The sequence below is a fragment of the Acipenser ruthenus genome, chromosome 6 (genome assembly GCF_902713425.1).
Source record: "Acipenser ruthenus chromosome 6, fAciRut3.2 maternal haplotype, whole genome shotgun sequence".
Lineage (NCBI taxonomy): Eukaryota > Metazoa > Chordata > Actinopteri > Acipenseriformes > Acipenseridae > Acipenser > Acipenser ruthenus.
In genome coordinates, this window is record NC_081194.1 from 12,146,401 (window position 1) to 12,170,659 (window position 24,259).

Sequence of the window (24,259 nt, forward strand, 5' to 3'; positions counted from 1 at the left end):
AGAAGTAGCTGCCAAAGAAGGAGGAGCTACCGTCCCGACAGCCTGAGGAGGAGGAGCTGCCGTCCGATAGACTGAGGAAGAGGAACTGCCGGCCCCAAGAGGTAGGAGAGAAGCAACAGGTTTCTGTGGCAGAGGATTCAAGGAGACCAGTTCCACCACAGCGCCGACCACAACCCCTGCGCTCCAATCTGGCGCCTATGGGTCAGCTCCTTCAGCCTATGCTTCCAGACACCCCACAGTCGTATCTGGACCTCCCATCACCCGCTGACCCCCCCTAAACAGAAGAGGAACCTGCTGAAGAATATTGAATGTACCGGCGGTGCCATTCTGAGGGGGGGGGGGGGGGGGGGGGGGGGTATGTGAAAGGAAGGGCCCTGTTGCTGGTTCTTGCACGGATGTGTGCATCCGTGACGCGTAACATGAGACGTGTTGCTAGGCAACTAGTTGAGCAGGTAGGCTCATCTAAAGCTGATCGGCAGGTCCGGATTGGCTGGGGGCGTGCCCGGGGAGGCTGCACACAGCTCAAAAAGCATCTGCGCCACAGCTAGAGGCAACTGCACTGCCATGCTACACAGAAAGGTGCTTTGTTTACATCGAGGAGCACAGCATCTGCTCCGCAGGATGACTACTACGGAACCCTTAAACTGCAAGATGGTGCCTGTGAAGGCTCTGCCCAGCCAAGTCTGTCATAAAGACCCTGAGTCGCTGGGAGGCAGTAGGTTAGTTTCGGTGATGCTGATCCCAACCAGTATAGAGAGAATTTCGTAGTGTAGTAGGTTCCTGGAGCGGGGCGTCTCTTTTAATGAGGCTAGCGCTTGCCTTGTTTTGTTTTCTTTATTAAATCTGACACTAGGGCTACCATTGCTGGTACTCTAGTGGCAGCACCTGTGTGTTAATAAATCTGCGCACACAAGCGGCATGTTAACACACAGTGCTCTGTGTGTGACTCATTATTATTCAGTGACGACCCACACACGTAACACTGTTACAGTTGCATTTTGGGGAAAAACAGTATGAAAAAACCAAAATATTCAACTTATGACTTGGACCTTTTATAGTACGGAGAGTTTTAAAGAATCATGTGCCTTCGATCAAAAGAGTTCCAAAAAGAAACGAATGACAAGGGACTGGAAAGGAGGATGATTTGTACTATGCCCCAAGGAGTTGTTGAAATATCGTGGTTGGGGACTGTGTGCTAAGTTTTATGCTCATGAGTTATCAAGTCTCACAGCTATACACAGAGCTATTGTAGGAAGAATAAGGGCAGCAGTGACCAAGGGAACAGAAGCTGTCACCTCAGACAATACTCCTTATTTGAGCTTCTCAGTATGGAAAGCAATTTAAACATTGCAAGAGCAGTTGTGTGCCTAAAACATAGGGGGTGACATTCACAAAGAATTTAACACAGTTAAAAAAAGTACAAAATAAAATAACTTTCTGAACCTGTTGGAATGTTGGACACTTGCTCAGCCAGTCAGAATTCAGGATTGCTGGTCTGTAACTCTGTGGTAAAGACTGCTACCATAAACAAAAAAGCCTCAGCACTTTTATTGGGTCCTAATCCAGTAGTCCGCCACAACTGTCATTTGAAATTTAGATCAAGGATGTTGGAATACACAGTAGTAATAAAAAATAAGATTGTATTCTAGGAAATTAGTTGAACACATAAATAATGTGCATACTTCTCTGCGAGGAGAACAGACTTAAACTGGCATCTGTGCTGCTTTTATAAAGTTCTTCAAGTACCCACAGTACTCATGCAGACATACAGAATCAGATGTAACATAAATAAAATCCACTCTTGAAAAGTATACCAATTGTATAAAACGAAACACTATAAACTACAAACTTTATAAAGTCCCTTTCACACTGGCAGAACCTACCCGGGTCAGGACCCTGTGTCATGCTGGTCGGCTACGCTGTTTCACATTTGCATAAATTGTTTCTGTTTAATAAACTGTTTTGAGCCTATGTACAAACCATAATCAAACCACCTTGTGTGAGGCGGTGCGCACATTGTTCCAGTTAAATTGCACAAACTCTTATTGTTGCATCAGCCTTTGTTCCTTTTCATTATACAACCCGTTACTTATGCTTCCCATTTAAATGATGAAGGAAGTGAGAAATCATTAAAATTTTCTGTAAACATTGTGTGATATTCCTGTGTTTAATGTAAGCTCTGAATCAACGCAGGGTTTATAAACTCTTAAAATTAAGCTGTACATAGCTGGTGTACATAGGCTTTGCTGCCTGCGAGAACTGAGGAAAACTCATATCATTGTTCTTAAATGTAACTTCTTGTTATCTGGGTTTCTGCTGACATTGGTCAAGTGAAGAAGAAACGCAAATGTAACTTTTAATGTGCTTTGTCTCATGCTAGGGAAATAAGACCAAATTTGGTCAAGGAAATTACATAAGCTAACTATATATATCTGCAGTATGAAGTAATATCTTAGCTCAGAAACTAACATCTACACTGATGCCATGAAAGCTGGGCTCAGAAACTAACATCTACACTGATGCAGCTCAGAAACTAACATCTACACTGATGCAGCTCAGAAACTAACATCTACACTGATGCAGCTCAGAAACTAACATCTACACTGATGCAGCTCAGAAACTAACATCTACACTGATGCAGCTCAGACATTAAACCTTCTGAGGTTTGCTGTATGTGTCCTTTTTCTTGTTCCTGTTTTTAAATTGATTTTTAAATAAAATCTTTCTGATTGATTTTAAGAAGACTAATTAATTATTTTTAAGAAGAAATTGAACCTCTTTGATGTAACTTAAAAAAGAGGATGGTGAGTAAGTAGATTCAAGAAACTGCACAGAGTCCTTTTCTTCAGTCAGTTGTTAGGTTTATTGAAATATGCAGGGAGTCTGGTCCCAGGTACAGGACACAGAATACTCGTTCTTACAATTGTTGCATGACATTAAATACCCTTCTGCATAGGTGTCTCTCTCCTCCTCTTTCTCTGACACTTAACCAATAGAAAAGGTACAACTCATTATCCTGTTGCCATATATTCCATCTTGTGTGAGTGTGTGTATGTGTGTGTGTGTGTGTGTGTGTGTGTGATCTAGTGTGAAGATCTCTGAACTCAGTGCTTTCTTCAGACCCTGGTGTCACAAAGGTCCATACATCTGGTTTTTGTCATCTTCCTTGTTCCTATCTCTCCGATTTGCCTAAGACACTTTGATCCCAGTGGCATTATCTCTTTTTGGATCTCTCTGAAGTCTTAGAGCCTGGCTCTTTGGTCCCCTTGAAAATTAGCTTTATGACCCCGTCATAAACCAGCTGTATTTTCTAAGCAAAAACCTGTTAACTAGTTTTATACCCCAGTGGACTCCCGAAGAGCAAACTTCTTTCATGTCAGGGCTGGAGATCAAAGGACTTGTTTATACAGCCGTGTGCTGCTGGCCAGCCATTTGCTTTGACACAAAATAATCTTAACTTCTCTACCATATTGCAGCCTTCATCTATCACAGCAGTGCTTGCATTTTTGGAACTAACAGTTTTTTCTATCCAATGTTAAATCACTTTTCAGAAAAATAACATGAATACAGCCGTCATTCCTCATGCGTAGCAAACTGCTATTCAATACTTGTTTCATGTTTTCCAACACTCTTAAAGAACCGTCGGCCCAAATGTTGATTAGAGCAAATGTTTCTTCATCCTGCTGCAATCTGGCTCATAGTGTCTCAAGCAATAGAAATATGGCTGAACAGAACAAACAAACATTCCCTGCGGAAGTGAAACCGTCATGCAGGCGTGTCTGTTTGTTATTTCGTCGGCCGTCAGGCATTTTGTCTCACTCAACCTGGGTCAAAGCGTGTCAGCCCACATCCTGAGGTGGGTCGCTGGAACCAGGGGTTAACCCAGGTATGACCCAGGTACGTGGTTTCACACTACACGGGATTGTGACTTGGGTAGCCAGAACCTGAATCCGGACCCTGGTAGAAGTGCCAGTGTGAAAGGGGCTGAAGATAAATTTTACTTGCAAAAACACAGTTCCACAGATTGATTTTCTGGGAAGCTTGTAAGACAATCAGCACAAAGTATCCATGTAAACCAGAAATGTCATCTATACAAGTTAAACAATTTGGAGCTCTGATCAACTAAGGTTTCTTATCTACAAAGGGTGTATAACCAGCAGTTATGATACTGGTTATGATGTTTGTCCTGCACAAAGGTGAACAAAGGTCTTGCTCAGTCTTTCCCAGTGGAAAGCTAATTCTACTGAATTTAACACTGCATTCATCAAGGATATTTACCATTGCTGGTATTGCTGTGGTGTTCTAAGGGTTCTTCAGATTCATTACAATTCTCATGCTTACACACAACCCTTATACTGTTAGGAGGCACACTCACTCACTGTGTGTTTTTTTTTTCACTGGCAAACCCCAGTTACATTAGGGTAGTTAAATCCCCCTCTATGCTCTTCTTTGTTTTGATTGAAAATGAAATATTGAGAATGTAGAGAAAAGAGCCTCAGAAAGAGCTTCTTTTAAAGACGGTTTGGAGATATTTTTTTATGATTCAAGGTAGTCAGACCGTTTTGTAGTGTCTTCTTTAGAAAACAGACTTTAAATAGTGTGTAAGCTAATGTTTTTGCTACTATATAATACTGTAACAGAGTGGCGGTGGGACAGAGCTCAACAGAGACAGAGCTGGAGCCAGCAGCAGGGACGTTTGGGGGACGACGACGACAACAATGACAACTGTGTGTGTGTGTGTGTGTTTTATATGCTTATTGGTTGTTTTCTTCCTGGGGTCCTATTGGTTTCCTTTCAGTTCCTTAATTTGTATAAATGTATCACAATGTTTATATTTATATGTCTGCCTGTCTCCAACCAGGTTCGCTAGGACTGTATTTAGACAGTGTGGTGTCCTGGTTGGGGCAGTCTGTCGTGGTGCCAGCTCTGTGTGTTTCTTTACTAAAAAGAGCTTTGTTTGCTCATCTTTCTTCCACATTTAATTCAAATTATTCAGAAGCTAAGAGGTTTAAAAATGTGTGAGTATGTGATTACACTGTGACTTGTGTAAATTGCGTAAACCACGTTGCACTCTTGAAGGAGCTGTAGTCTCCTGTGGTTTCTCAGGCTGCTGTTGCAAAGTAAGTTGGCGTGTCAACATCGCAGGTGCCTCGCCTTGTAATTTTTTCATTTAGAAACAAAAAAGTATGGTCATCTCAAATGCTTCATTTAATTGGGACAGCCGCTTATTCGGGATATTTTTACTTCTGAGGCATCCCAATAAAGTGGTGCCGACTGTATTAATAAAACAAAAATGTAACAAACTGGAAAATGTACAGTTATACAATTACATTATTAAGAAAAGAGACACAAGGGATATGGTATGAAAATGTTTCATATTTAGTTTCCCTAAGATTGGACAACTGGGCACTACCAGGATCTGCACATAATATGGTTGTACCTTGGAACAAGTGGCCAGTTTATGTTTTGGAGAATAGTTCATTTTGTTAGTGGAGTCTTTTGTTATGCATTAATAGAAAGCTTCTGTGTCTTCGTTTTTGGTGTTTGTTTGCGTTTGGCTTGATTTCACTTATGTTAGCTTGTCAAGTGGTGGACTGGTGAGGCAGATTTAGAAAGTAGGTACAATAACTTAGTGGCTGGACAAATAATACAAAACATTGTTCATCATATAACATTTTAATATGTCTCTTACAGTAACAGCATACCTTTTAATAATAAAATAGTGTGTACAGCAAGTGTGTAAGATAATGTGTGTTGAAGTGAGCTGACAAACAGAATAACTACATATTTTATTACCCTTATAACTTGTGTACATAACGTGACATGAGCAAAGGTAAAAAAAAATAAAATAAATGATTATATTACTATTTACAGAACACAAGACCCTGTACTGCCCTATACTGAACCTTGTACTGCCCTGTTATACCTGTAAGTCACCTTGGATAAAGTTGTCTGCCAAATAAATAAATACATAATATCAATAACAACAACAATAATAATTATTAAGACACATCAGTACACATAGAAAAAACTCCTTTCTACTGTTCTGTTCTGTTCTGTTATACACAGCTACCTAATTTGTATTTGAAGCAGCCTTTATGAAATTGGAGGACTAGAACTAAGAGTGTCTGGGGAATGCTTGAGACGCTCAATTACTTTAACGTTGACCTCAGGAATAAGTGGAAACATGTATTATGAGTAGACATAATGAACACACTGCTGCAAAGAGCACTTACTCAAATTCCAGAAAATGGTTGTTAGCCTGGGACATGTACTGCAATAACCAAAGAGAAGACGTTTTTAGTGTCAAATGATTATTAGAAGAAAGATGAGATACAATATGCTGTATAATAATTGTTCTTTTGAAAGTTATTTCAACATGATTGGTCTATGGTTTCTAATAGTTCTGTAACCTCTGCAACAGACATGCATATAAATTACAGTGGAACAGTGAGGAGAATGATATGCTTGTTTAGTCAAAGAGATGTGATAATGTGGTTATGTATGTGGTTATCTGGATAAGTGGAGCCAAGAGACAAGCCCACGTGTAAAAGTAAAAATAACAGGGATGTATATTTATCAAATTAAATGGCAATACTATAATTGAATGCAGTTTTAAATTTGAAGCCTTTTTAAATCAGCTGTTTTGTCCCAGGTTTCTAGTCCGATTCCACTGTAGCCTTCCTACTGAAGTCACCACTAGACCTATCTTTTCAGCAGCCAGCTAGACTCCCATCTAGTTGCTATTGCTTCTGTTGTTACCACTCAACCAAAACACATACACAAACATAAAGGCCATCTCTAATTCTTCTGGGAGAGCTGTGCAATCCCTGCCGAACTGGACCTAGAGCTACCTCCTTCGCTAACCTGTGCTGGTTGACTACTTTCGTCTTGGTGGACACCACACCACCAGTGCCAACAGCCATTATACCAGTCTTTTTAAATGCCTTCATAGCCACAATTCAGCAATTATTCTTTTGCAGTTTTCTAAACTCACATATAACACAATGGCTACTAGTTATTTCTTCTGGTGTGTGTGTACCATCATTAGGGATGTTGAGCATGTTTTATTTTAGACAGACGTCTGCTGCTCTCTCATCCTAAGTGTTGGCAGGCAGTGGTTCCAGCTTGTGCTTGCTTAAGAAAAAAGGTGTTTTCAAGAAATCAAGTGCCGTCCACATCTTGTTGTTTCTTGGCACCAGCTTTCCTCAGTCAGTGGGCTCTTTGTCTGTTTGAGGGTGGGTGAAACCTACAAAACTTGCCAGTAACAGTAGCTGCACAGGACCAGGAACCTGCTCATTCTAATAGTCAGCACATGTCACAAAACATCATTGGGTATGTCCCTTGCATTTCAACCAGGGCAGTGAGAGACAATGGAACTGCTTATACTTAATCTTTTCTTGAGATGAGCTGCTTGCTGTTGAAGAAGCATGTCTTCCATCGTTTAATGATTTCGTCTACTTTGACAGGATGTGAGTGGTGTGGTAAGGAATCTCCAGACAGTATTCAATTTGAAAAGCATCTGTGTTTATTTGAAAATACTAAACAATAAATCTGACACTCTACCAGCGATGGTATCGGGAGGTACACGGCAGGTTACAGTCCCAAACAGAAAAATACAATCCACTCCCCAAATCCACAGTGCACGAAACTGGGACGTGGTGTGTGTCTTGTGCAGTGCAGTGAGGGTAGTGCTCAGGGGTTTGTGCTAGCTCTGTGGTGGAAGCTCACATCTCCTAATCCTCCTCTGCAATACAACACAAAATCAAACAAACAAAACAGCGCTCCAGCTTGTTAGTATATTTCAGCGTAAGGGGGCCACTACTCACATAGCTGCATCCCCTTTGTACTGCCAAACTCCTCCCTGTGATCAGCCCGGCGCCATGGTCTATCCAATCACTGCCTGCCCCACAGCTGACCACAATGGAGTTGTTTAGCAAACTCGCAGCTACATTCTTTCTCCAAAATGGCCGACTTCCGGTTGCCACCTACCATCGAGTCGCCCCATCTATGTGAAAGCATACCACCATCCTTACACAGGTCGGGAGGGAGATTTGCAGCTCAGATTCCTTCTCTCTCTGTCACACTACATATGAGAGTAATTGGTTTTAACAACTCAACCAGCATTTCAATAAGGAAGCAGGAAACTTATCCAATGTGCTTAATATTTTACTGTATAAAATCAAAGCCGTGCACCAGTAACGAGTTTGTCTTTTCACCTATGTGGAGAGTGCAGATTTACATTAATTGTCGAGTCAATATCTTTCCACAACAGTCTCCATTGGTTCAGTTACTAGTTTGATGACAGACCTTTCCCGCTAAATATGGTTTATAAATGTAATTATAACGTCAATCAACACATAATTTAAAAATATTTTCAGATGCATAATGCATGCTGTGCTTATCTATAATTGAACAGCTTTTTCAGATTTTTATATTAGAACTGTAAAATGTTGTGCATATCTTTAACAAAGGTTTGTTTTAAACTTACATTTCAATACAGCATTATCTGTAAATGAAAATGAAATGCACAGTAGGCAGTTTTTTTTTGTAAACCTGTAGCCTGTAACTGTCAAAGTTTGTAGTATTTTAATCACAAAAAGCCTTGGGTAACCAGTCTACATTTCTTTCTTTGTATGTTTCTCCTACATGCAAGGCATTAGTGTTTAGTGTGTTGTAAATAAGATCCTGCACAAGGCAATACCTCAGGTCTATAACTGTTCATGCAAGCAAGCTTGTTTGTACAACGGTTAAGATGTTTGACAAACCCCAATAAGAACAGCATGTTTGGTTTCCATAAAAGCCTATAGCTCTACTTGAACCTTTCCAGGGGACACTGTAGAACGGCACCCTTTAAACAGTATTAGTCTCTTATTGCTGCATAATTGGACAATGATTATATATTTTGCATTCTTTTTTTTCTCAAAACCTTCACACAAAGGAGTTTTCTTCATTCTTCAGCCCAGTAGTTTACCACAGAATTCAAAGCTTCTACACTAGCATCTTGCAAAGCAGAAATCTCATCACCTGCAGTTTCATGTCTGTTTGCTGAAGGACTAGGAACGAATGTGATTACCGGTGTTGCCTGCTGTACTAGCAGTAATGTCAAAGATACAGTTACCATGGAAACTTCCCTATACCATTTTGCATTTCAAAGATTATTCTGATATAAGTCATTAAACTGAGATGTATGATTAGACTTTATGGAGCCTAATGTGTTTGATCAAGGGTTAGCATAAGATTTGCTTTTGTTGAATTTGATGATAGACATTAGTAGTAAAACATGGATAAAATAAACAAATGTACTACACAGAGTTATGATTTATGCAATACAATACCATATGGTGGCAATTGCAAGGCACTGCTATTTATAGATTTGTTCTTGTTGTTCTTGTTTTTGTTTTTAAATATAGCATTTTTATAATACATTCTATTTCTAAACCCTATAAAAATACATACTTACCGGTACTTTATATACAGGTGATAAAGGTGTATCAGCAATTACCTTCTTTCATACGTTTTGAAATGTGGCTGTATAATCGTATGCTAGATTTGTGCACAGTACATTGCTGCTGAAATCTATTTCGTACTGTCTCTGAAATGAAAAGATTTTGTCATATAATATTGTAAACACAATTTATAAAACACTATCATATAACAGAGTATTAAATAATGCCTGCATTAGATTTTTTGCGGTTCTTAAGAATTGTTGTGAAATACTGTATTTACATTGTAACAATTACACATTAATTGCACTTGTGTATTTACAGTGCTATTCTTCATATAAAGGCAATTAAATGAGGTAGCTTCAGTGCTTGGCTTTTGCACAGATTATAATTGCATATTGTTGTAAATAGTTTATAGGAAGGGAGCCTAATAACTGTTGACAGTTTGTTTTCTCAAGTACTACACTACTGTGGTCTCTGTATTTGATGTGTGGTTCTTGAACAGATGAAATAAATACTTCTGTCGTATCTGCAAAAATGTATTCATATTTAATTGACATTCTAAAGTCATTTTAAATGAGGTATTACAAGTGTACCCTGCTTTGATGTGCCCTTAAGTCACATTCAGAGCATTTTATAGTAAAAAAAACAAAACAAAAAAACACTAAAGAAATTATTGGTGGCTGAATCTCATGCCAACACACGAAGAAAAGCTTTTAATTAGCACCATTTCTTTGTTCATTTAACACCCTTAGCATATTTTAGTTTTTATTTCTCTACATTACAACATTGGCATTTGTGTTTTATTAATGATATCAGTCCACAAGGATATGATATGAAATATGAAATAATAAAATGGGAGACTGGGATTTTAAACTGAGATAACCACCAGTGCTTCTTTGTTCCTCTAATTCACTGTCACTGAAGCATTTTACTGTTTCTGATTAGTCCTGTGGAGTGGGAGCATCATCTTCTTGTCAAGTCAGGAGAGTCATTACAACTCCTGAAAGCCGTGGTGATGTATGACCCAGGGATATGTAAATTTTCTTGATAGAGACTGCAATGTTCTTTCTGTACATTTCTTGGTACCTACTGTTAACTGCATAGGTAGCCACAGTGTTTCTGATAAATCATTTTTAAAAAGTTTATTTTTCCCTGTATGTAAAGCCAAGCATGCAATTTTAATAGTGTTTAAAACATATTTTGTCAAGGTAGATCTAAAGTGTTAAATTAGGTGTATGAGTTCAACAATGCAACATTAAATGCTTTAAACTGACATAAAAAAATATGTATTTTCTAACTAATACATGCTATCATAAGCACTGCGAAATTACAATTGTGGTCCAATCATTTTATTTTTTTAAATTAAATTTAAGTGGGGATTTATTTTTTTAACACCCTGTAAAACACCCCAAGATGATGGTCATCAAGATAGACGAACCTAGATATTGCGTTCACAGAGAAAGCAAGTTGACACCCATGTCAGGCAAGAATTGTGGATACTTAAAGGTCTATATTTGTGCAAAACATTGTTGAAACATCACAGTATATGCAGTAAATGCAGTATACTGTAGCATTTACTTTTCGTATTATTGTTGTGTATCATGTGCTAATAATAATATTAAGTAGTGGTAACAACAAGTTAATCTTTACGGAAATACATATACGTACCGGTAACCCTGTTTGTAATACTTGTACTGTATGTTACTCATGGGTGGCCACTGCGTTTCAGAGACAATTCTTATTTTGATTTAGTTTCTCCCTTGTGGAGACTGTCACATCAGTTCACAGCAACACAAATGCACTTACACTGAGGTAACGGGTCATCTCTACCATATGGCAAAACTGTACTAGTTCCTCACCCCATGCAGTCACAGCTAGCAATTAACCTGTTTGAACCTGCTTGCCTGCTAATACAAATCATTTATTTTACAAAAATGTGTGCCCGCACTCCAGTACTTTAGGGTTTACAACGATATGTAATTGATTTTCAAACACCTTTTTTTCCCCTGGAGATTTGATCTAGCACATATCTGTCTGTTTACTTTTCCTAATGTTTTAACAACACCACCAGGTAACTTTGAAACACAGCATCCTCTCCTGTTGTGATTATTTGGGTTACTTTTTTTTCCTGTAAAGCAGTGGTAAAGTTGATCTGCCCTAAACATAGAGGTAGAAAAGATGCTACTCCAATGCTTTGTATAGTATAATAATACACCCATTCTGACTAAATGTAAACATATGACCATGAAAGGAATTGTTGGTATGCCTTTCATAATGGGTAGATGTATAACTGTCAGTATTTAAATCACTGGGGTAGAGTAATACATCAGAAACATTGACATGACCTTGAATAGTTAATTTAAATCTGTTTTCTTTAGCAACACCATAAATCTATTTACATACATCACTGGGGAAGCAACTTATCATACACTAACACATGCACAAAACCGTTGATATTGGCTCTAGTGCACAGTGAAGTCCTGGGCTTATCTGCTTCACTTTACTATGACCTTTACATCAAGGTCCAGGCAGGCTTTTAAAATTCAAACAATAGCACTGCCTGAACTACAAGGGAAAGCTGTTTAATACAAAAGAGGGCCAACACTGCTCAGAATGTGTATGTTAAAGATAAGGCTCTATATACAAATAAGAGAAATGATTATTGATACCACAGTAGTCTGGGGGGTTATCCCACTACTTTAATTAAAGGAGGAGGTAGAACAAGCACACACCAAGCAGGGGTTGACTTATTTTTAAAAATAAGTTATCTCGCCATCTGCAGTCTATTCAGGCCCTTCCTTTTAATGCATCTCCCACAGGTTGTCAGCAGTATTAGACATCTTGGTGAAGTTCACATTAAACTAACTTCCATTCCAATAGTTTTCAAAATCTACTGTACTGCCCATAGAAAATACCAAATGAAAATTGTGGAAGACCTCCTCTGTCAGGGGTGCACCCAGGGTGTAGTTGGCACCTATCTAAATATGTTTTGGGAATGCTCCAGGGTCCATGCCCTTTGAAAATGTGTAGTTTCAGTGATATCTGGGATGATTGCTTTTTCAGGTGCCGCTGTGTCCTGGGGTGCTCCTTTTGGCAGATGACTGTCAAGTTTGTAGTATGTAGTATATCGCAACTCAATATTTCCACAATGTCAAAACGTCTGTTTCTTGCTGGTTTGACTGCAGCCAAGAAAGTGATCCTGAGGGGATGGGTGGAGCCTGGTATACCTTTTCTAAACACGTGGTTAAATTTTTTTCATGAAATTATTTTTTATTTAAAGGTCCACAGCTAGGCTACATCTGGCCAGCTTGACTTCTTGGTCGGATGCAACTAATAATATAGCTGAGCACCTTCTTAACGGGGCTCCACATTAGGCTACTTGCTCCACACACTGCATTGTGACATGTGTGTTCATTCATTGTTTGTACTGTATTGTATTTTGATTTGAATTTCTGTCGGTATTTTGCCAAAAATAATAATTATTCACAAAAAAAAAATATATATATATCCTGTACTGTAGGTGAGAAGATTTTTCGTCGCATCCATAGCCGTTGCCGAGCATTTAAGAGTATGTTGGGAAGTCTGCCAAGGACTTTTTAATCTTTTGGTTATCGTGTCTAATTGTTTTTTATATAAGAAGATAAGAAAGGTTACAAATGAGAGGAGGCCATTCGGCCCATCTTGCTCGTTTGGTTGTTTGTAGCTTATTGATCCCAGAATCTTCAACAACATTAGTGGGGAGTTGGTTCCAGACCCTCACAATTCTCTGTGTAAAAAGTGCCTCCTATTTTCTGTTCTGAATGCCCCTTTATCTAATCTCCATTTTTGACCTTGGTCCTTGTTTCCTTTTTCAGGTCGAAAAAGTCCACTGGGTCAACATTGTCAATACCTTTTAGAATTTTGAATGCTTGAATCAGATCACCGCATAGTCTTCTTTGTTCAAGACTGAATAGATTCAGTTATTTTAGCCTGTCTGCATACGACATGCCTTTTAAACCTGGGATAATTCTGGTCGCTCTTCTTTGCACTCTTTCTAAAGCAGCAATATCCTTTTTGTAGCAAGGTGACCAGAACTGAACACAATATACTAGAGTGAGGTCTTACTAATGCATTGTAAAGTTTTAACATTACTTCCCTTGATTTAAATTCAACACTTTTCACAATGTATCAGATCATCTTGTTGGCCTTTTTTATAGCTTCCCCACATTGTCTAGATGAAGACATTTCTGAGTCAACATAAACTCCTAGGTCTTTTTCAGATTCCTTCTTCAATTTAAGTATCTCCCATATTATATTTATAATGCACATTTTTATTGCCTGCGTGCAGTACCTTACACTTTTCTCTATTAAATGTCATTTGCCCAGTTCTGAATGCTTTCTAGATCATTTTGAATGACCTTTGCTGCTGCAACAGTATTTGCCACTCCTGATTTTTGTGTCGTCTGCAAATTTAACAAGTTTGCTTACTATACCAGAATCTAAGTCATTAATGTAGATTAGGAATAGCAGAGGACCTAATACTGATCCCTGTGGTACTCCACTGGTTACCTCGCTCCATTTTGAGGTTTCTCCTCTAATCAGTACTTTCTGTTTTGTACATGTTAACCACTCCCTAATCCATGTGCATGCATTTCCTTGAATCCCTACTGCGTTCAGTTTGAGAATTAATCTTTTATGCAGGATTTTGTCAAAAACTTTCTGGAAATCTAAATAAACCATGTTATATGCATTGCATTTATCCATTGTCGATGTTGCATCCTCAAAAAAATCAAGCAGGTTGGTTAGACACAATCTCCCGTTCCTAAAACCCTGCTGACTATTTCCCAGGATACTGTTACCATGTAGGTAATTTTCCATTTTGGATCTTATTATAGTTTCCATAAGTTTCCATATAATAGAAGTCAGGCTTATTGGTCTGTAGTTACCTGGTTCGGTTTTGTTGCATGATCTTGGTTAGTGGTTTGTAAATAACTTCTTTCATTTCTTTGAGTACTATTGGGAGGATCTCATCCGGCCCAGGGGATTTGTTTATTTTAAGAGCTCTTAGTCCCTGTAACACTTCTGCCTCTGTTATGCTAAAGTTATTTCAAACTGGATAGGAACAGGTCGACATGTGGGGCATTTTAGTAAGTTTTGAAATGACGTGTTAAATTGACACAAAAACCTGACATGACAGTAAAAAAAATATATATATGAACATTAATGTTGTGCTATTCCTATTTTTGTTGTTATTAATATTATGAAATTCGTTTTAATCAGTGTGTTATGATATGGTGAACATTTGCTGCCTAGCTGGACTATACCTTAATTTACATTTTTATCAAATCAGTCAGCTTCATTGCAACTTGGCTGCTAGTCTAAAATACGCTTACATTTCTATTATGTTTAAAAGTAGCTTAAAATACAGTAAATGTTTCAGTCTCCAAGAAAATCTGATATAATTTACTGGTATATACCTTCTTTTATTTGTATCTTAAAGCTTGCAAAACAGTACATTTTAAACAAAATCAAAAAACCCCAAAGTTACAGTTTTGTACCATACTGCATTTCTGCTTTTATTGCCATTTGGCTTGATCACTACATTGACATCGTAAATATCTAACATTAACTGTACAACTAACCCTAACCCTAACCCTAACCCTTTAACATGCTGATGGAGGGCCACTCTGCAAGGAAGTCTGGTATTTCACTACTCTTTTAATACTTTTTAACTAGACACCGCTGATTTTATAGGCATGCTTCTCTGTTTGTGAACAACACAACATAACACATCTCAGTGAAATGGACAAGTGTAAATATGGTGATTTCTGTAATGAATTCCTTTTGAATTGTGTTGTTTTTTCCACAAATATTTGATCAGTAGTATAGATGTGGGTTATTGTGCCCACATCTACAGAGCACTATTAATTTGTAAGAAGGCAACAGCAAGTGATAATATTGTACAAGGTACAGAAAAAAATGGAAGACTGCCCAGTCCAAAACTGGAGCGTCATAAAAGATGTTAAACAAAACTGATTAGATTTTTGGCAAATGTAGCTAAAATTCTTTATCAGCTTATAGTTAAAACTTGGAAAATATTTCTAGAAGCTAATATTTTACCTGGCAGTCACTAATAAAGAGAACATCAGGGTGCAATTTGTGGGCCTTCAAACTTAATTTGAAACTGATAAGTGTTCCCTAATAAAGCCAACATTGCATAGCCTTACAGAAAAAACACATGTGACCACACACACACACACAAAAAAAAACATGTGATCACTTGTACATTTACACACAAGGTTTTGGGACAATCTTGTGTGATTATTCACGTGTTGGATTCCACATGTGACTACATGTTGTAAATCACATGTAAATGTGGACGTTTTCAAAAATCTTGTGTGGTTGTTCACATGTAACATCACGTGTAGATTCACATGTTGATGATTATATGTTGTTCTTCACATGTAAATGTGTTTTTTAGACATAAGAATAAGAACATAAGAAAGTTTACAAACGAAAGGAGGCCATTCGGCCCATCTTGCTTGTTTGGTTTTTAGTAGCTTATTGATCCCAGAATCTCATCAAGCAGCTTCTTGAAGGATCCCAAGGTGTCAGCTTCAACAACATTACAGGGGAGTTGGTTCCAGACCCTCACAATTCTCTGTGTAAACAAGTGCCTCCTATTTTCAGTTCTGAATGCCCCTTTATCTAATCTCCATTTGTGACCCCTAGTCCTTGTTTCTTTTTTCAGGTTGAAAAAGTCAGAAAAAGTCACTTTATTCAAGACTGAATAGATTAAATTTAAGACTGAATAGATTCAATTCTAGAGACAGTCTTGTGTGGCCATTCACATATAACCACATGTGTCATTCACATATTGGTTTTAATATGTGATAATGTAGTATCACATGTATTCCACTGTTATCTGCAGGTAATGAAAATAAATTAGGACTGCCACTATTTTACACATCAATTGACTAAAAATGTACAAGATAAAACCATAACATGTAACTTGAAAATATGTTTTAAATTTAACACAGCAGGTGTTTGAGCAGGGCGAACACCATTTTGGTGCTACAATCAACAAACAACAACACAATGTGTTGTTTTTTTCTACAGACTAAAAACACATTATTGTGTTGGTTTATTGATTTGTACATCTAAATTGTGTTGTCCCTGGTTTGAACACCCCAGTGTTAAATGTAACACATTTTTTAGAGTATATATGTATCATCAAAGAGGAAAAATAATTATGAAAAAAGACTATTACAGTTAAAAAAAAATTAAATTAAATTGGTTAACGGTATGAGGTACGCAACTAATAAAATATCAGTAATACCACAGCATGGCAAAATCAACTGTAAAATTTCACAAGTAAAGCTTAGCTTATTCTGTAGGGCAGTAACAAAGAGTACATTTTGGCCTTCGGGGGAACACATTTCCGTACCAATTTGTCTATTTTACTGGTGTTTTTAGCTAGTTTATTTTATTGAAAATCCTTTTATTTACACGTAATCCATATAAATGAAATACAACATTCAATTGCCCTTCAAAAATACATCACATGGAACAGTAATTAGGTACCATCATACACAAGGGAGCGGTCATACGCAAAAAACACTCATTATCATATAGTAGACGTATCCCCCCAACTCAACATGACACGACCATCATGACATTAAAAATAGGCATGATGAAGCATTCTTACCTTTGTATAAGTTAGTGATCAGCAGATGTGTCAGCCGCACAAAGAGCACAGCGTGTGGTTTTCACTAACTCTACTGTGCAGAATAAATGATTTTTTTCTATGGGTAAATATCAGGACTTTCTTTCTATGCATCGGGACACGTGACATTTACGAGGAAATCAGGACTGTCCCGACCATATAGGGACTGTTGGCATGTATGCTAATTTACTTAACTCAGATAATCTGTATTAGCCTTTCTTATCGTGCATCTTAACCTTGTTAACTCAGTAATAAATGAATCGACTCGTCTGCCATTTTTTTGGCGGAGGTGTCGATTTGGGTTTGTGTGGGAGCAACGTGAAAAGCTGAATTTTTGAAACTACGGTCATTGTAGGTGTGACTTCCATAACTGTGGGATATTTTATTACTGATTTGGTTTCATAATTTTTTAGAATTGATTGCCTTACTTTTACTAAAGAATAACCGCATGATACCACGGCTTATCAAGGACTGCAACAAAAGAAACAGAGAACGTCATAGAAACAATATTTGCGTGACATTGGTAAACCAGTTCCCAGATCACCTTTGTATGGGCGATCATTTAAGTACATATCTTGCAATTTCTTGTACCAACGATAGTAAATGTACATGATTCAGATTTTAATGCACATGTTGCCTAAAACCCCCAGATAATAATCAGTTAAATATGTAACATATGTACCATCTTTAAGCTGTATTTTTAAAAGTTGTCTATCATAATATTGAGTTTCAATAAGCTGGTTCATTTACAAAGACACATTGTTAGTCGTCTTTATTTTCCTTATGCTCCTGAACAACTTTCATGTTGTTGAAGGTGCCCATATGTGGATTTTGCATAAGGTGACTGTAATAATTATTTTGTGAACATGGCTCCTCACCTCAAATTACTTATCTTGTCCTGCAAAACATTAGCAGAAATGCACACAGCCTGATTGGTGCTCCAGACGTTCATTAGTTTAATGAAAATAGCCCAATGGAGTTGTAGTGAGGGTGGTGTTTTACTAAGGCACAATCCCAGCCAACTGCATGTGCCTATGGGACATCTGCAGAAGTATACCTGTCAAACAGAAACTGTAAAATCGCATCACTTGTAGTTACAGTGCTGGTAGAGAAGCAGCCTCAACACTTCAAGGTGCTGTTGTTAATGAACTTATGTTACCAATTAATTTTTAGTGGCTGTTACAGTGAAGGCTTTGTGTAGGTGTCAAATCATGGCTGGTCACAAATAAGCAGTGTTCCATTTACCCAGGTTCCAAAGTGATTCCATGTCACAGCTGGTAGGAAGCTCTTATCAGTAGTGTCACACTTCAGCTGGAAAGTCTACATTAAGAAAGAGTAATAGATTTGTTTAAAAAAAATGCATGTTGAAGCTACTGCTGTAGGTCAGAGTGTTAGCTTGGGACATACAGCTTCACATAAGCACACCCTGATAGCTTTGTGACTGATTAATAGTGTTATGTTAACCAATATATGTGATCTGGCCCTCCTGAAAAAATAGGAAATGTCAAGTTTACACAATAAACAGTTTTTTTTTTTAAAGAAAATATTATTGCAAACATTAAATACATATTCTGTACAGTTAATACCATGATACAATTATTACATTGTTTATTAAATATGTCCTAATCTAAATCTTCTGTAAAATACAGTACTTTTATTACCTATGCATTTTACATGTATAATGGCAGATGGGAGCAACGATTGTAATATGGTAGAGGAAGACATTGTTTACGTTCGCTGCATACATGATGGTAAACCAATGACAAAACTAGCGGGATTAATCGATGTAGAAAGTGCCGACGCAAAAGGTGTGCATGAGGCCATTATCAACGCTCTAGAAGAAATTAAATGAAATGAAGAACAACAGTTACAGAAAATAGTGGGATTGAATATGGATGGCGCTGCTGTAAAAAACTCTGGTGTTGCAGCACGAATGGCAGAAGACGTTCCTTCTCTAATACGCATTCATTGCATAGCACATAATCTTGAATTGGCTATTGCAGATGCTGTTAAATCTAGCTATTTGAAAGGAACGTTTGAGGATACAGTCAAAGGCATTTTAAAACTATTCAGTATTCTCCGAAACTTCGGCGGCAGTTGAAGGAGATAAGTCCGTTTTTAGAAATGTGTGTGGCGCAAATGGGCACATTGAAACAAATTAGGTGGCTAGTTAGCCAATGGCGAGCAGTACTGGCCGTGCTGAAAAACATTGTACAGATTGATGCACACCTTGAAAACATTGCAGCAGACAGGAGGCATGACAAATCACCCAAAGACAAGGGCTATTTAAATGAGATCAGAAGTGTCCTTTTTATGAAAACTTTGCATACTGGCTTGACATTTTGGAAATACTGACGGCAGCGTCAAAGAAGTTTCAATCTGGTGACTGCTGCATAACAGAGATCTGTCGTATGTTGGAAGAGGCTTGTGTACGACTAGAAGCACTCCGACACCAACCTGGTTTTTACCTGCAGGCATTTTCTAGTGGCTATGCTGAGAAAACCTTTAAGGGTATAAAGCTGTCTGGAAATTCAAAAGAAAAAGAACTGGAAGTCCTTCTGAGTGAAACCATTAGCTGCATTGGAAAACGTTTTCAAGTTTTACTACAGAAACCACTGTCAAACTTCAATGGCTTTGACTTTACTCTGACCTATAATGAATACAGAAGCTCTTGAAACATTTGGAAATACTGAAATTTCAGAATTAATTAGACACTTTGAGCCAATTTTAAGTAATGAAGAAAAAGACTGTGCCCAAAATGAGTGGATTGCTCTAAAAGTAATGAAATAAAATGAAGGAGAACACCTGCAGTATGCTTGCTGTATATAAATACCTGCACAAAACCAAGCCAGAGAACATTAAAAATGTTTTTCTCTTAGTTGAAATTATGCTGGCTCTATCTCCAAGTACATCTGCATGTGAAAGAGGGTTTAGTGCAACGAACAGATTGAAAACCCCACTGCGCTCTCACCTTTCAACGGACACCATGAATGACCTCATGAAAATCAGCATAGATGGACCTCATCCTGCTGATTTTCAGCCAGATGCTACTGTGGAACATTGGATGTTTGAGACTCTTAGCACTGGGCACACAGCTGGACATGCAGTTAAGAAGTCATCTGTCACTGAGGAATCCCCAGAGGCTGAAACCTGCTCACTTTTTTAGTTTCACACTTTGGGCATGTAAAGTTTTGCACTGGGCATGTAAAAATTGGAACTACATGCCCGGCTGGGCATGGTAAAATTTCTGGAATTTTCTACCCCTGAAATGTATTTGTAGAACACTCTTCTGTATCTGTGACATCATACAATATTGTCTGAACTTTGACCATAGCACAATACTCTTCAAATGTTACATAGAGCCCCAGGGCTGGTAATTGATAGTGCTTCATCTGGAAAATATTGCTTGATTTCCAGTTTACATTGGAGGAGCTCATCATTTTCCCTTCACGCAACCTCTGGATGACACTAGAGCTTTAATTGGCCTTTGCACATACAGTATTTTCTCTCAAACATAGTGTCATTTGTTGGCTTCAAGCAGTGATACATGGCTGCCTGTGAGCAACCCAGCTGCACAGAACAGCAGTATATAATAAAGGAACATATTTATATTGGTAAGCACTGTCAGGAAATGATGTGGCCAGTGCCATACCTGAGCAACCTTCCATAGTTATACAATGCAACCATTCATTGTCATACCATGAGTGACCAAGAAACAATCCATGGTCAACAATGGTATCATGATTCACAAAATGTCTGATTTGCCCTGTTTGAATATCTTGACAGTTATACCTTACACTAAAACATATTTTTGTGAAGTGTGTTTCAAGTATTGGTTGATTTATTGAAAGCAAATAACACATGTAGGTGATGTTCTGTTTCATGGTCCCTCCATTCTGCTAATCTCACCACAAGGCAACCTTTACATGACTTACATGAATTTTGGTTTCTGTTTTCAATTGATTTGCATTTCCTATTACTGAGACATTGTCAGACACAAGAGGTGGTCTAAACTGTAAGCATTGTTTCGTTGTATCCCCACTTTATAAGCATAAGCTAACATTTCATGATACTTTCTAGAGCTGAGAAAGAAGTAATAGTTTTAAACTGACCAAACAAGTTTCTTGAACTGAAATTTTCCCAAGATGTACAGTTTGATATGTTTCTGTCAGCACATTTTTACTAATCTTTAAAACCATTGAATTATCCTGTTTGTGTTCTTCTGTGGAGATGTTATCAATATGTTGATTTTTGTATGCCCACCCCCAGAGACACCTTCATGTGTTAAAATCTATGTTTAATGGTTCTATATTAAAATCAATACATCACTTCAGTCATCAATTAAATGTATCCATTAACACTAAACAAGTCACTGGTTCTGTTTTAGGTAACTTTTTACATAATCTCTAATTACTGTGTATGTACATAGTAGTTACTTAGTAAAAACATGTATTTACACATAATTACAATGTTGTTATGCATAATTACAGTGTACTTAATGTGTAATTGTTTTTGCATAATATAACCCTAACCTTAACCCTAACCCCACTATCCCTAACTTCAAACCTAACCCTAACCCTTTTCTGATACACTTGGGTACTTACATATATCGTGCAAAACGATTTAGACGTTACGTGCATTGTAACTATGCATAATAACATTGTAATCATTTGTAAGTACACACGTATTTACAATGTAAATACACAGTAATTAGAGACACAATGTAAAGTGTTACCCTACTTTCAAAGAGTTTTTGCAAGAGAAAAATGTCCATTAATGTTAGTTTATTTCTAGTTTTGTCCTGGCAGAATGTTCCAGGGAGAGACATGTACTTCATGTTGCAGTACTAACAATGTATTATAGGCTAATTAGTACAATAAGCATAACTAAATAAAGAATAAAACAAATTCTATGCATTTACATTATGTCATGTGATGCAATAATACAAATAGAACAAATAAAACATGTCTCAATTTTTGCAAAGTAAGACTCCTGCAGAAAGATACCAAGTCATCCAACTGTATACATGTAGGTGTGTTCTTAATTCTTTCCTGCATTCATCTCTAAAGCTTTTGGAGACAGCAGCAAAGAGTGTTCAAACTTTTGCAGGGATATAATATTATCCGCCTAACAAATTCTATTGTAACTTTCTACTTTTTTTGCAGTTTAATTTTGTGGGTAAATTGCTTGGACCACGAGGCAACTCACTGAAGAGGTTACAAGAAGAAACAGGGGCAAAAATGTCCATCCTAGGGAAAGGATCAATGAGGGATAAAGCCAAGGTATGGCAACATTGTATTCATTCTTTAAATAAATGAATTTATATGACTGGGAAATAATTTACAGATAGTTTTACAGTTTTAACCCTTTTATCCAACCTGCTCCGGAGGAGTTTCCTGTTATAGAAACAGTACTGAAAGTTTTCTTTTTTAAAAAACTGAAAATCATTAGTCACTTATATCACACTTGGGGACATGCCTCCAGCATAGAGTGGTTTGGATAAAGGAGATGCTGTTGTACTTTCTAAAACAATTAGATGAACACCTGTTACGTAATAAGAGATGAATATGTTAAAATAATCCATTCATCTAATTTATGAGCTAATATACCAAATAACTGCTAGGAGTAAAGCAAACGCATGCTTGTAACAGTCATAAAATAACAGCTGAGTAAAATATTTATCCATCTTAATAACTATTGGAAAGAAGATGCAACATATGTAAATAGCAACTACCTAAGCAGTATACGTTTGTTTTACATTTTTATTTTATTTTTTTTCATAAAAAAACATCCTTTGTTAATAGTGTAACAGGAGAGCATCAGGAATAAGATTGAGAGACCAGAAAGATGCAGTTTAAAGCACTGGTGTGCATGTTTGTTAACAAACAAATAACACACAAACAAATAAACAGACACAAGGGCCAAAGTAAAAGATTAAACAAAAACAGTTGGGCTGTCAAGCTGGGCATTCACCTTCACTGACCATTTATAAACACACAACACAAATACTCCCCAGCACTCCTCTCAAACACCACCTCCTGAACAAAGGCTTTTCACTTCCTTATATACCATGTGGCTTGGAGCCTAATTAACCATCAATCATTCAATTAAGGCTCCAGCCACATTCTCACATGTTTTAACCCCCTCCCTGCCAACCCTATATTCCAACACCCACACACACTATTTACATGTAGGGCCACAAATAGCAAACAAAATAACATAGTAGCAATTTACAATACTCTAACCAATAATGATTGGGATCCCGGCCATTATTCAATGGTAATGGATGTGCTTCTTGGTAATAGCTATTATGATGATGTGGCAGGGACAGGGTTAATGTCCCTGCCAGCAACCACAGGTGTGGCCACTCTCCAGTTAGTGCAGATTGGTGCTAACTGGGGAGTAGCCACCTGCATAAAAGCAGACAGAAATCCTGTGTCTAGGAGGGGAGTAGGTGAGGTTTTTTTGTGATCTGTGTGTTGCTATATTGTTTGTAAAAGTTCAGTGAAGGCTCTGCCCAGCCTGGACAAGTTTTGTGGTGTTTTGTTAAACGTTTATTTTGGTGCTTGTGCCCTTGTTTTTGTTATTTGTGTTATTTTGTGTCTTAACACTAGAGCCGTCGAGATTTCGGACTACAGACAACCGACGCACCCGCGAAATGTGCGGCTCCATTTGAAACCATTTTCAGAGCAGAAACACTGTATTTACAGTGTATTTTTTTCTTATTTTTTTTCAAAAAGAGCACATATACATAAACATGAGAAACTGTAATAAAATAAACTTTACGCAATAAACTTCTGTGTAAACAGGTGTAGAAAGTTGTGTGCACATATAAAATTATAAAACCTAAATAACTAGTTATAAAAATAGCATAAAACAAAAATATAACATAACTTCTGCAACGTGAAACCGCTTTGAGTGAAACAGAGTTCAAAGGCATTGTTTGTCTGTTCAGAGTTCTATTATAGCTTTCTAAGTACAAACTATGCAGAAAACACGCTTTTCAACTGTACCAGTGCATTTGCCACAGACTGCCTTTTCACAACGGACGCAGACATCAAAAGTTCTGTTTTTATTGCATTTAGCAACCTGGCATTGTCTTTTA

The 24,259-nt window shown here is 37.6% G+C and overlaps 1 protein-coding gene across 2 annotated transcripts in view; it reads left to right on the forward strand.

Moving 5' to 3' along the window:
* The window catches only part of khdrbs2 (KH domain containing, RNA binding, signal transduction associated 2), a 119,412-nt gene that overhangs the window by 27,304 nt on the left and 67,849 nt on the right, over positions 1-24,259 (forward strand). For both annotated transcript variants that reach the window (XM_034019210.3, XM_059025016.1), the window contains exon 3: positions 22,320-22,436. In XM_034019210.3, the coding sequence (XP_033875101.1) occupies positions 22,320-22,436 (117 nt within the window). The remainder of the gene's footprint in view (positions 1-22,319; positions 22,437-24,259) is intronic.